Source organism: Eutrigla gurnardus, assembly GCF_963514095.1.
Source record: "Eutrigla gurnardus genome assembly, chromosome: 20".
NCBI classification, from domain to species: Eukaryota; Metazoa; Chordata; class Actinopteri; order Perciformes; family Triglidae; genus Eutrigla; species Eutrigla gurnardus.
Genome location: NC_139931.1, coordinates 10,192,037 through 10,206,188, shown reverse-complemented (window position 1 = coordinate 10,206,188; position 14,152 = coordinate 10,192,037). Strand labels below are relative to the sequence as shown.

At 46.4% G+C, this 14,152-nt stretch overlaps 1 protein-coding gene across 5 annotated transcripts in view; it reads left to right on the top strand.

The window, feature by feature from the left end:
* Positions 1-14,152, top strand: part of baiap2a (BAR/IMD domain containing adaptor protein 2a) — a 41,621-nt gene that overhangs the window by 8,243 nt on the left and 19,226 nt on the right. For all 5 annotated transcript variants that reach the window (XM_084037146.1, XM_084037148.1, XM_084037145.1 and 2 more), the window contains exons 2-3: positions 2,748-2,823; positions 5,749-5,835. In XM_084037146.1, the coding sequence (XP_083893272.1) occupies positions 2,748-2,823; positions 5,749-5,835 (163 nt within the window). The remainder of the gene's footprint in view (positions 1-2,747; positions 2,824-5,748; positions 5,836-14,152) is intronic.

The following is a 14,152-nucleotide window of genomic DNA, read 5'->3' as shown; positions in this document are numbered from 1 at the left end:
GTAGGAGAATGTCTCTGCCCTCATTTTAAATGTCTGCTGTAATTTCTTCTTCTTTTTTTTTTGGCCCCGAGTGCTGATAATGAATTCATTCAGTCCTCTCAAAATGGACAGCTCCTCTTCATCTCTGTATGAGAGATTTCACTTCAGCCTGTGACGTATTTCTTATTTCATTAATTCTGTAAATGAAAGATGATACAGAGGAGAACTTAGTCTGTAATTACCCATAAACCTTTGCTTGTAAGTTGAAATATTCCATCCTGGACATTTTATTCTCTCTCTCTCTCTCCCTCCCTCTCTCCGTTTCCACACCACTTCCATGTGCCTCCTGGCCCCATTTCCCAATTAGCCGGCACAATTAGGGTAAAAATGTAGTTCAAGAGAACTGGGATGACAAATTTAGCAACAATGGGAAGAACCTACCGCACCCTGCTTCTCTTCTTCCCCTCTGGCTGCGTGTCGCTGCAACTTACGCCTCTTATATAATAGTTATACTCATGGTTAATCATCTAATGCTTTATGTTCCTGCATGGATTTTCCTGCTTGTTCATTCAGTGGCAGTGGGTCAGCCTGTGTGTGTGTGTGTTAGTGTGTGTATGTGTGTATGTGTGAGCGTGTGTGTGTGAGCGTGTGCAGAGCATGTAAGAAAGGGCGGCCGGCCCCGTGTCAGCTACCTTTGTCCTCCTCAGTGGGAGAGTGTGCCGTAATGATGCCGCGCAGCGCTTCTGCTGTGTTATGTAATCCTCCCACCGGCTTGAAACACCGCCGCTCTTTATCATAAACCCTTGTATTAAGGTGGGCGTGCGCACGAGTGCGCGCCGAAGCGTGAACGCGTGCGTAATTTGCACCCATTCACGTGACCTCATCCTCATCTACGAGATGCACTTCACTTCAAAAAAACACGAGGCAGAGCGGAGAAAACGTTTCGGTATAAACATTTCTTTATACATCCTAAGGGATGTGTGAGTCTTTCATCCTCCCAGAGGCGGAGAGAGCGGGGATACCTTTCGTGTGTGTGTGTGTGTGTGTGTGTGTGTGTGTGTGTGTGTGTGTGTGTGTGTGTGTGTGTGTGTGTGTGTGTGTGTGTGTGTGTGTGTGTGTGTGTGTGTGTGTGTGTGTGTGTGTGTGTGTGTGTGTGTGTGTGTGTGTGTGTGTGTGTGTGAAGATGGGATTCTCCCCAAATGTGTTCCTATTTGTGTTGTTTATTAAACTAGATGGTAAATAAAGAGAGCTGATTTAAATAGGAGTCGTTTATAATGCTCATTCCACCGCCTTGGGAATCATTTTGTGTAAAACAATAAGCTGACACTGGCCTCTGTTTAAAAATAAAAAAAAATTGGCTGTGTATTCAAGAGTCAACAGTATTTTTCTATGCTCTCTAGTTCAAGAACATGTCTTCCTTCAGGAGCAGCCGTCGTGTTTTCAAAAGAAGCTTCACTCCAGAATCTCGAGAGCTACCGAGTCGGCGAACAGATTTGCCGTCACTCCATTTTGCACCTGTTTTTGCTGTTAATTGTAAAATAATTAGGAGATGAATCCATACTAATAGGTGTATAAACATGTCTACTCATTCTTGTGTAATCCAGTCCAGTTTTGCTGCAGCGGCTTTAGATGGAAGCCAGTCGAATAGTTACTCTTGGGAATGAACCGTGATTTATGACTTTCTCACTGGGTTGTGCTGCACTCAAGCCACTTGAACTTCTGATGAGACATACACACACACACACACACACACACACACACACACACACACACACACACACGATCCTATCCAAATCTGGGCTCTCATTAAAAACAAAAGACAGACAGCAAGATGAAGGCAAAAAAGAGCAAAAAATGCTGAGGTCTGTGAAGACGAGATTGCATACGCTTTTCAGGATGAGCTGCCGGGGTTGTTCCGGGATGACACCGGTGGCACCTCGCCATATTATTCTGCCACAGTGTGAATCCAGGGCTCCGAAAGTAGATTATTAAGTGTTCTCCTGCAGTATTGATGGCTTGTGTGGGGGACTGCTGCCGCTGCAGTGTTGTGGTTGTCTCTCTCTCTATCCCCTGGCTCTTCCCGACTCGCTGACTGGGGAGCGGCTAATTGGAGGAAGCCTTGGAGGAGCACAGGAGGAGGAAGGAGGCGCGGAGGAAACGGCGATGGCGGGAGATGTGAGGCGACGCGCTGTCTCTGCGTTTACGCCGACTCGGCTCGCAGTGATGTGTGATACTGTATCTAAAAAAAGAATGTCTCCGTTTTCTCCTTATAATGAAAAGGAGATGTGATGAGATATTTGTATACATGAAGATATAACATGTAGCAGTCCTTTTTAAGGGTGGATGCTGATTAATTATGCCCATGCCACGCTCCGTTCTCTAGCAACCGTAATGAACCTTGGCGTCCATCATCTTCGCGCTCTACGTCCGTTCCCTTTCACTGCAGATTTCACGCTCACTTTTTAGTCCCCGAGTATCTCTCCCACGCCTCCAACGTCGACCCCAGTCGTCCCGCCTCGGCAATTTCTCCCCTCGTTAGCATTCAAGACAACCACTTAGTGTGTCCGAAGATTCCCGCCGATGGCCGTTTGCTCCGTGAAAGGCAGTTTGTGTAAGTCGGAGAGAGAACGAGAGACAGGAAGCGCCAGAGAGAGAGAGAGAGAATGAAAAGAGCAAGGTGTAATTCTTTCTTCGCCTGGCCTTGACCCCCCGCTCTGCCGATAAGTGAAAAGCTCTAACTCCCATTTATCTCTTGTTTTCTCTTTCAGACCATCATGGAGCAGTTCAACCCCTGCTTGCGGAACTTTGTTGCCATGGGGAAGAACTATGAGAAGACCCTCACCAGTGAGTTTTTCTCTCATTTATTTTCACCGCGCTCCCTGTTTTGGGCACACGGCCAAGCCAGCACTCTCTCTGCCTCTCTCTCCATTTATGTGGAGAGAGAGGCCGTTCTTCCGTTCTTCCAAAAAAAGGACAATATTCAAATATTTCTGTTTATATAGGGAAGTGCTTATCATGCGGTGCACAGCCTCTGGCAGGGCTTGTGGACGAAACCTGTGGATTTTCCATTTCTCTGACTTGGTAACAATGTCTGAAAATGTCCCCCAGGACCTCCTCCAACCTGAAGACAAGGCCGAAACCCCCTCAGTCCAACTAATCCAGCATTTAGTACCCCCCCATCCCTCCCTTAAGTCTGTGCTTCTTTCCCTTCTTTTCCCTGACACCCACACAAAACCTAATCCTGGTGTAGGTAGGAGACAGAATGGCAGGGACTTGCTGAGCCATTAAAGCCCACTTTGCAGGATTGGCTCGACCCCGACGGACTAAGAGGCTCTGGTTTTTGCGGAGGCAGGGGGGACACACATCCGCCCATATGGTGCGATCGCGGAAAATTATTCAGCACCAGAAAATGCCAAAAAGGGCTTCATGGGTAGGCCCCCGCTAGATCGGCACATGGACGCGTTCCAGGGTTTGCCGACGCGGCAGCGAGTCGCGAAATCTCACAGCGTTTTGGTTAAGTGTAAAAGCAACAGATGCGTACAACTGAGCGACTCCGCCTGCCTACCAAACACAGCCTGGAACTTATTATACGAGTCCCTCCCCCGCCTCCTCCCCCGACAGCGTGGTGAGGACGACCGTAGCGCAGGAAATGATCGTCGTCCTGATTCTAAGGATGTGCGCTTCCTCCGCCTCCTCTCCAGAGTGAAGTATGAGTGATGGATCGCTAGCTCAGAGATGAGCCCCTCCCTTACCAATTGTCTGTCGGCCTCGCAATCAGAGATCCGGTAATCCTCTCCGTCTGTCTCTGTGAGCCCCTTGCCACACATTTCATTAGACAGAAGTAAAGTCTCCGTATAGATCCAGCTTATCTACTCAGCCACCCTTCAGCTGTGTGCGCACACACACTCACACACACACACTGCCGCAGGGTTGGCCAAGAAGAAAGAATCTGTAGCTTGGAGATCACTTTGAAAATCATCCGTAGCTCCCACCATCCCACTCGTGCAACCCCTACACTGCACGTGTGCTTGCATATAGAGACACACACACATTCACAACGCTTTCCGCATGAGGGACGATCGGCAGATTGGTTTGGCGTAACGAAGGGAAATCAGCCGCAACGCTCCAGGAGCTCTGTTCCCGGTTCTCAGGTGTCCCCCAAGCAAGAGAACGCTGCGCATGCCGTCTTCTGCCGTTGACTCAGCTGTAATTGGGATTAGCATTAGCATACGTCCCTCAGCCTCGGAGCGGAGCTGCGAGGGCTTTCCAGCCCGGGAGATTTCCTCCTATCGCAGGGCTGCATCTGTGTGCTAGATTTAGCCCCTGCTCCTGCCAGACTATTGTTGTGAATGTATCTCACCTGCCCCCCCCCATCTGTCACCTGGAGACCGCTGTTGAAGTCACCTCTTAAAGCAGCAGCCATTACTCACCGGAGATGGGGGGCCGATTGGCAGGCTGTCTGCAGCCGGGGCAGAAAATCCCTGGAAGCTAACTCCGCCCTGTGTGACCTTTTTGTTGGCCGGCTCAGCTGCAGTTGGAATAATAGGGCCTGAAGTGGATATTGATCTGGACAACCAGGAGAACCCTTGATCTTTATTAAGTCTCCGTGAGAGGGAAAAGGAGAAATGGCTTCTGATTAGGTTTGCCTCTGTGATTTTTGTTTTTGTATAAGCGTGCCTACATCTGTGTATATATATGACGTCTTAGTTGGTGTAAAAACTGACTATTTGAGCAATTTAGGTAACCGTTCGATTATAAAGGCAATTCATTATTACACATTTCATCAAGGCTAGAGGGAGAGAATCCTTTCCTTTCCCTCACGCTGCTGTGTCGGCTACAAAGCGGCCCCCAGTGTTAAAGAGGGACCCCCCAGCAGGGTCGAAGCCTCGTCCATGCAGCCACTAATCAAACGGTCTCCCCAGGCCACCGTGTCCCCCTCCTGACATATTCACAGAAAAAAAGATGAAATGGAAGAAGGAAAAAGGTGGTTAACCGCATGATGTTGCTGCTTCCTTGGTGAAACAACAATGAATGTTTTATCACAGATGTTGGCTGGCAAATATTGAATTGTTGTCCATCTGGTCAAAGATCGAAAAGAGACCAGGAATGGAAAAAACAATACCTAAATATTGACTCAAGCACCAGGCGACATTTAACACACTGTGATATGCAGTACTTATAATGGACAAGTAGCAATAGACATAATGGTGAAACCATGGGAGGGAGTGTTTCCAGCTGTTATCTCGAAAAACGGATGAGTTTGGAACAACTCTGCAATTAATTGAGGCTCCGCTAGCTGGGAACGTGCCCAGTGCCAAGAACCCCTTCTAAATATTGCATTTTTTTTGTCTCCCGTCCAATTTTGCGGTGATAATAAACCAACTTTTTCCTTCTCATTATAAGACTAAGTCATAAACGGAACATAACAGGAAACACATTTTATTATTTGTGCTCGCGCCGCTTCCCCATCAAGCACCGATTATCTGTCGGAAAAAAAATAATTTCCTCTTTTGCAATCAAGCTGCTCCAACGAGACGATGTCGAGTAATTAATGCTGATTTTTCTGGTGGCGAGAAGCTGTGATGCACTGCTTCAGAAGGGGGGGAAAAGACGAGGTAGAACAAAAAAGTGCTCGACTGCATGACGACTGTGTTTACAAAGGCTTTAGATCTGCTGTTTGTCTTCTCCACATTTGAAGAGGAACACTGCACCGTTGCTTTAAACGCTTTTCTTTCTTTTTTTTTTGTTCTTGCTTCTCTTTGTCTCTAGATGTGACATTTGCTGCCAAAGGCTACTTTGACGCTCTGGTCAGAATGGGTGAGCTGGCCAGCGAGAGTCAAGGATCCAAAGACTTGGGTAAGTGACTCACGTGCACCTCGATGACTCTCTCTTTTGTCTTTCTGTGTGGTTGGCTGCTCTGGCCTACAACAGCGGCGTCAGTTCTTCACACACTGACGTCAACTAACATCAGCTTTCTGTGTAAAAAACAAAACCTAAAGTGGCATGGGAGGTTAAATCAGAGAGACGTGTGTGGGATGATACAGGAGGTGTTTTTAATTACAACGTTTACTCAATCCTTTCAGTCCAGGGTAGTTTGTCCTGGAGGAAATACAGCGTTGCCTTCACTTTTTCCTATTATTATTATTTATGGGCCTCCTTTTATCATAGGAATGTCATCAAGAGGTAGACAAGCTAATAAAAGCAGTACTGTCAGCACAGCGAGCGCAACATTTACAACAGTATAGAGGCCGGACGTTGCACCTCGTGTGATGTGGTTTGTAGGTCGTTATGGATGCCTCTCGCAGCGAGCCGTTTCCGCGGTGATCGGTGTCTCTGAGCCCGAGTCTGTATCCGACCGTCGCCGGGGCCCCCCCGTGGGAAATCTGCGGCTGTTTGAAGAGATTCCCTTCGCACTGATTGGGCTCGCTGAATGCTTGATGTGCGTCGGAAGTAGCTGTTGATTTGACGGCGGCCTTTTGTGGAAGCGGAGCCGAAAATGTGCTTTGGGTTTCCTCCATCCCAGCCAACAAGGGACCGACATGAAAGTGCTCTCAGGTTGTTTTATTCAGTAAGCATCCCTCTCTCTCTCCCTCCTATCTGTCTCTCTATCTCGGCGAGGCTTTCCATTGATACGGCAGGAGTATTTTTCCACGTTGAGCTTACTGTAGCGGGGTTTCCGAGTAGATATCCTCGGGTGAACTTCTAACTTCTCCCTTCCATGTCGCCATGGAAATATATACATTTCCTCACTTCTTTTGTCACAAGTATACGAGGGAAGTGAAAACTGAATCTGTTTTTCAAAACCGTGCCTGGAGGAAGATCTGCGAGGGACTGGATGTTTGGAGTGACTCATCCGCTCTGTCTTTACGTTCGTCTGTTTCACGTTCACCCGCTGAATCCGTGCAGTCGCAAGTTAGAAAGAAAGGAAAGGTTGCGGCGTAGATACAGATATGAGCCCCCCTCTCGTTCGCCGTGTGCCACTGCGGTTCCCAAAGGGTAGAATCCGTGTTGTTTTCGTCTTCCAGCCACCTGCTCTAGACTTGTTCCAGGCGTCACCCTGAAGTCGGCGCTGGTGCCCCCCCCGACCTCCTGTCAGGCCGCGTGCAGGGTCGAGTCCCAGAGCTCAGAGTTTCCTGTTTGTCCGCCGGTGGAGCACGGAAATATCCACAGGTTGGAGGGGAAAGAGAGATGCTGGAGGTCAGCCAAACAAACCACAGCTCGTGTGTGCTCGCACTATTGGTTAAAGAGATCGATGTGAATTTAAGTCAGTTTTAATCCTATCGTGATTCAAATTGGCATAATCTCCTCTTTCTCCAGAGATGTTGCACTGCAAAGTGCTTGATTGTTCTTCAAGTATTTTCTTCTTAATAGCATGTAACTCCCGTGTACTATGTGTATTGATGGAGAGTTTAAAAACACAACACTACAGGATATTTTCATATATATTCAGGCATGAAGCGAGGTATATTTCTGTACATGGAGATGGACAGGGAACTCAGGCATCAAAGTATCCGAGTGACCTCATACATACTGTTTCCATGATTTCTTTCTGGATTATTCTAAAAAGATAAATATCTGTATGTCTGCATTGTATGAGTTTGATCTCCTTAAAGCCCGCTGCTCCTCGGAGGCTTGTTAAGAGTCGGTCCCACCTACACACCTAAGAGTCGACAGCTGCTCTCCGTCGCGTTCTTCCTCCCGCCCTCCCTTTCTCCCCCTCCCACCCTTCCACACACATAAACAGTATGCTTTAAGCAGGGAATGAAATTACCTCGTGAAATAATGCCTCGCCGTCGCTGCTTTTTATTATCGGCAAATTAACGTGCACTCTACCCCGGCTTGAGTCTTAATTCCTTCAGAACGCGGCGTGCTCCCGCAGGAATCCACCCGTGTGCTTACGGTGCACGCATACGGTCACGTCTGCTATATTTACATCGCCCCGTGTGCATTTTTTTTTTTTGTGCATAAAATCTCCTGTCATCTCTGTGTTTATACAGTGTGAGTGCTCTTCTAATCCACTTGTGTATATCTGCCTAAAGAGACAGAGTGTCTCTCTATCTCTCTCTCTCTCGCCAGCCCCACTACTCCCACGCACTCCCTCCCACATATCCTCCTCTGGTTGGGCTAATCATCGCCTGTCACTTTTCCACCCACACACACACACGCACACACACACACACACACACACCTTCCCTCCCTTCTCCCTCTGTTTCTGCCATCCTCCTCCTTCTTTATCCCTCTTGGTGAAGAAGGAGTAAGCACTTATTACCTCAGTGACATGTGTGGCTTTCCAACCCTTCTAGGGAACTGTAGAGTTTGTGCTGGATGTATTTTACGACAATCGTATCCGACCAGCTCTGCTCCGTTGTGTTTATATTCCTGGACTAAGAGGCTTGTTATGTACCACCGGATCCATAGCCAAATAGTCCTGAAATTCCTATCTCCTTTTATCTTTGGTCGGACTTCAGTTGCTTTTTTTACACGCTCAGCAATGTTATATTTAGTCCCGTTTTCTTGTGCTTTTGAGTCCACGATGCTTCCTCACATTCGTTCTCAAATGGTTTGATTTCATGGCTTTCCTTCCTCCTGTCCTCTGGTCAACAATTAAAAAAAAGAAACTCCCCGTCGGACCATTTGGCTGATTACTATGTTTTTCAAGCACCTGGACAGGAATGTAAAGTGCTTATACAGTCCAGCCTCCCCGGCCCGAGGAAATCAAATATCGTTCTCTCCCTCTTACCAACTGCTGTAACCCTGATAATTGCCACGTTTTTAATAAAACACATACGTATGATTCAGCACAAACGCGCGTCTTTTGGGAAATTACATGCATTAGAGGGAAAAAAGGGGGGGAGGGAATTGTAGTCGAGCAATGGATTGCTTGGTTGCTGCTGGGGAGAGGGGGGAGAAAAAAAAGCCCTCCCAGTAATAATTACCTGAGAGAAAAAAAAAGGTTCACACGGGGAAACTGAGGCTGTAAACTGATGTATCATAATTGTCTTTTTTTTTTTTTAGGTTAATGGATCTGGGACATAAGCGTTACATTGCTGTCGGTAAATGAATGCCATCTAAAAGGCTAAACGATACGTCGTTAAGAGCGGAGGTTAGCGGTGGCAGGTGAAGAGTTAACTCTGCCATGCTGCGTTTGTATGAGCATCAATACTGTAAATGCCTCTCTCTCTCTCTCTCTCTCTCTCTCTCTCTCTCTCTCTCTCTCTCTCTCTCTCTCTCTCTCTCTCCCTCTCCCTCTCTCTCTCATTTACTGTCTGTTTCCCTCTCGGCCTTTAGTCTGGCCTACCTCTCTCCTCCTCCAGCACCTGTCCCTGTTTAAATGAGAGCAGAGGAGCTCTTTTCTTAGCTCTGTCCCCCCGTCCCAGGGGTCCCTGCCTTCTCCTGCTCTATTTCTGAGACACGCACTGCATGATGGGAAGCCAGTGGCCCCCACGCTCTCTCCCCCGTCCACACTCATTCACATTGCCCTTCATTCGTTTGAGGCGTGCCGAAGGTGAGCTCAGATGCAGCTGGTATGGACATGGACAGAACCGCACAGACATGTCTCTCTCTCTCTCTCTCTCTCTCTCTCTCTCTCTCTCTCTCTCTCTCTCTCTCTCTCTCTCTCTCTCTCTCTCTGTCTCTGTCTCTCTCTAATGAAACTAATTAATCCATTACATTTGCAAAGTGCAGGATTAAAGAAAACCGCTGTTACCTTTTGTTGCATGCCAGCCTGGTTATTCTGGTTAGGCCGGCATGCAACAAAAGGTAGCAGCAGTAGCAGCAGTTTCTTTTGTTTTTAATCCTGCAGCACGTAGTCAGGCTCCCATACATTCTGTATTTGAAGACTCGTATTGACCCTGGTTACTTACTGGCTGGATCAAATATAAAACACACACATATCCACACAGACACTCACTCAGCCCCTCCTTGACTCTCCATACCTCAACAGGTAGATGCATGACTCTGCTGTTTTTCAAGTGTGAGGGGATCTGCTGCACTGCTTAGGGGAAAAAATCAGCGCTATCATTAAGGCTTAAAAAGGTGTATGTGTACTTTTCTGTTAAACTGAGGGAGTTTCCCCATCATTACACATTTTGCTCCACTCTCTCCGCCTGCCTTTATTAGCGGTGGAACAAAATTAGTTTCTCTTTCATATTTGGCTTTCTTTCAACTATGTGAAGGACCTTGTTGCACAAACACACACCTTAATCAGTATGTAACAGTCGGAGCAACTGTTCCTGCTCTTAATCCGCCATCTTTTTTTTTTTCCTTGCCCTACTATTATTTTAGCCTCTTTTCTTTCTCCTTCCTTTGTTTGTCAAAGCAATTCTTTCAGCAACAAGTGCAGATAAGTTATCAAAAAAAGGAAGCTTTGTGCCGCAGTGGTGTTTCTCACAGGAGACGCATTTACTTTTTTATTCTGCAGCATTATTTCATGAAGGGATATCACACACGTCAGGTTTTGTCATGAAGGTTTTTTTTAACGAGGCGGTTAGCTCCGGGCTTGTAGGACCAGATACAGGTCATGACCTCAGCAACGTGATGAATGAACCTGCTGACATGCTCAGGACCAATAATCAACTCTGGAGAAGGTAAAATGCAGCAGGTTAAGACACATCGGCTATGCAGCTCTTAGCTTATACATATTATATTATACCTTTTTTTTTTTTTTTTTTACCTGGATGCTCTTTCCTTATTCAATAAATTGGGTATCAAAGAATGCAAAGATTACTTGCTCTGGCTCACGTCTGCTGTGAAGCCTTCATTATGGCCTGAATGCATGACACCATTACTGGACAAACTTATATTGGGTTAGTAGGCCGAACGGATGTGATGGCGGAGCTTCCAGATTTAGCAACGCGTCGTGCATACTGTATCAATTTTCTCCCACGAGGATGTGAATGAGCAAAGAGATCAAACGGAGGTCACCGTCCATATCCCAAAACTACAAAATGAGAAAGAGAGGGAGCAAAGGATGGATGAACTGTAGGCGTATCCTGACTTCACTCCCAAATTAGTGTTTTTTTTAGTTTCACAGGGAGTGTACTCACCAACATGTACATGTACACAAACACGTACACACATGGCCACCCAGACTCTCAGCTATTATCTACGTCTGACACATTGTCCCGCTCCTCCATCATATTTGCCGCCTGTTTGTTTCCCTTATGACTTGGCAGGCTGCGCAGGCAGGTATTAACATCCCTGTATTGTTTAGTCGCAAACACACACACACACACACACACACACACACACACTGCACACAGACAGGTGGGATCACTGTGATGATAGCTGATAGTAAGGGTGGAGATCTTTGAACAGTGTTTCGTAACACTTTGCAGCCTCTGCCCCTCATCTTGCAACTTCTCCCATGGCAACGACCCTAGCATTATCCTGCTTCCATGACAACCCGTAGTGAATCCGACTTGATCTTCACCAGTGATTCAGTTTTCTCTCCATCCACCTCCATTCCCTCCCTCCCCTGTCTCTCTTGCGCTCTCTGTTCAATGTTGCAAACTTCCACTTTTTTTTTTTTATCTCATTTTTTTTCTCTCCTCTATCTGCTCCGTAGCCCACATTCTGTTATTCTGTTTTTCTGCGTTTCTTCTACCTGTGTGGGTGTTTCATCGCTGGCGTTACACAAGCAGTCGATCCGTCTTCACGAGCTGATGTCATACTTCAGGGGGACAGTCTGTCCGCCGATGCTTCTCCTCCGTGACTCAGTGGTTCCAGCTAGCGGGCGTGTGGCTGCTTGTCGCTGAGCTGCAGGTGCAGATCCACCGGAGCTCACCTCCCCACAGAGGAACTTTTGTTTTCTGCCTGCCAGGGCCGGGTTGAAGAGAGCTTATTGCTTTAGTAATGAGAGAGAGGTCTCTGAGAGTTTACGTGCTGGTATCTGCGGTTGTGTCAATGCGTCTATTGACCTGTCTGTCATGTCACTACAGCCGGTATGCGGATATCCTTGTCAGGCCAGCAGCCGAGCGCCTACCCTCCGGTTGTGTCACGCCTGCTGGGGAATAATGTCGTACAACACATTCACATTTTCCACGTCGTGCCCGTTTATTGGTTCTTGATTGAATTATCCGCTGTTAAGTGCCGCTGAAGGTTGCAGTACAATTTTCTGTGTTGTTGTGTGATATGATATCGAAGTTGCCATGGCAACTGTTTGCATCTCCAAAGTGGGAATACATTTTTTTTTTTTTTTTTCCTATGGTGTTGCCAGCAATGAAACCGCAAATGACGTGATGAGATCTCTCGCAGATTCATTCATTTTTACCTTTCTGGCTTGTTTCAAACAGCCTGTCCTGCCAGTTTGCTTGACTGTGTGTGTGTGTGTGTGTGTGTGTGTGTGTGTGTGTGTGTGTGTGTGTGTGTGTGTGTGTGTGTGTGTGTGTGTGTGTGTGTGTGTGTGTGTGTGTGTGTGTGTGTGTGTGTGTGTGCTCATTTTATTAATTGATCCAGCTAGTTGAAGCTGCCAACAGAATGCCAGGGTTTCTAAGCCTGAAGATCAGGGATGAGTATCTGTAAGCTGCTTAGCAGGCCTGCTGGGAACTGACGGGATGCTTTTGGCCTGTTCCTCCGCTCCTCAGAGGCACATGATCAGCAGGTTGCACCATGGGTAATAGGCGTGGCTGTCTGGGGTGTGCAGGCGTTGCAGGGCCCTGAATTTAGCATGTTATAAAAAGTAAAAACATGTTTGTCTATGATGTCAATTGAATGGTTGACATACAATATGTGTTCCTTATTTATATCGGAGTTTAACTACAGTTATCCATGATTGTGAAGAACATCATTTGACAGTGTGACGTCATTATAACTCTTTAATTTAAGTCCCACTATTTAGCATTTGTAAGCAGCATTCATAAAAATGTCCTAATATCTGTTTACAACTATATTGTAGTGTGTAAATGATACAGTAAGCAGGGGGACATAACGTGTTACCTTACAAATATCCAGATTAAACTTTATTTTCCAGCTATATACAGCTATATGTATATTGTTTTTTTAATATGAATTACATATTGTATTCTTTGTCCCTCCAGTCTTAACGCTCTGACCCGCTTTCACTGTCTGTCTGTAGCGACTTGCATCGTACGTGCTGTTGAGACGGAGACCACTCCAAAGCCCTTTGGCGAGGACCAAAGTTTAGACTGAAACCACTTCAGCACAAGTTCTGACTTCCCTCACGAGGCAGTTTTAAAATTGTTTGAGAAGTACTCTGCGTTCAAAAGAGGACACAGCGGGGGGAGCGCGAGATTGAAAAGTCTGACGTGTATTACACTTCAGTATGCAGCTCCTGCTCCGCCATAGTCCAGCGCTTCCTTTTCTGTACAGAGCATTCATTCCTGCAGTCATCCGTGATACGTGATATTTCACCACAGTTCAGTCTCGTCTCCACTTTTGCCATAATGTGATGGTTGTTCATAAATTGCATTTTCGATGCTGTCGATAAATGGTACCAACATATGACCCGTCACAACATTATGGATATTTTCATCACTGCACTTGCTGCTCACTAAAAACCAATGTACAGTCATTCAATTTAATGGAAGTGTGTTTCCTGAGAACCCATGATATATCAGACAAGGGGCTTTGGACCTTTTTGGTCCTGGAAATGTATGTGTGTCTCATTTCTCTGTACATGCAGATGTCACACTGTCTCTCCACCAGGTCTCTATGTGTCCTTCGCTCAATGTAGCTCTTTGTTTTCCTTTTCTTGACAATGCACTGCATATTCAGAAGAGGCAGCCTGTAGGTATATGAACATGAAGCACTCTCACTAGCTGCATGACCCCCCTCCCCGCCAACCTTTTTCTTTACTCCTTTTTGTGTGGAGACTTTAACCTTTAACCTTTCTTTGAGGTGTATTCTTTTTGTTTTGTTTGTTTGTTTTAGTAGAAATCACATTGCCTGATGTTAAGATTAATCAAAGAAAGAAAAGAGGCAAAATGTTTGAGCTCCACAAGACATCAGCCCCGACAAGCTTGAAGAACCAGAATTTAATTTGAAGCATTTTGTCTCCCCCATTTTTTCGTACTTGTCACCACTTGTCGTCGTTTCATTTATCTCTGTTATCTTGTACCAAAAAAACAAAACTCCCCTTCCATCATGTCCTTTGTTGTCCCAGTAACAAGTCACCTGTTCTGTGTTTTCCGTGTCTCGTACTACTGCATGAGCT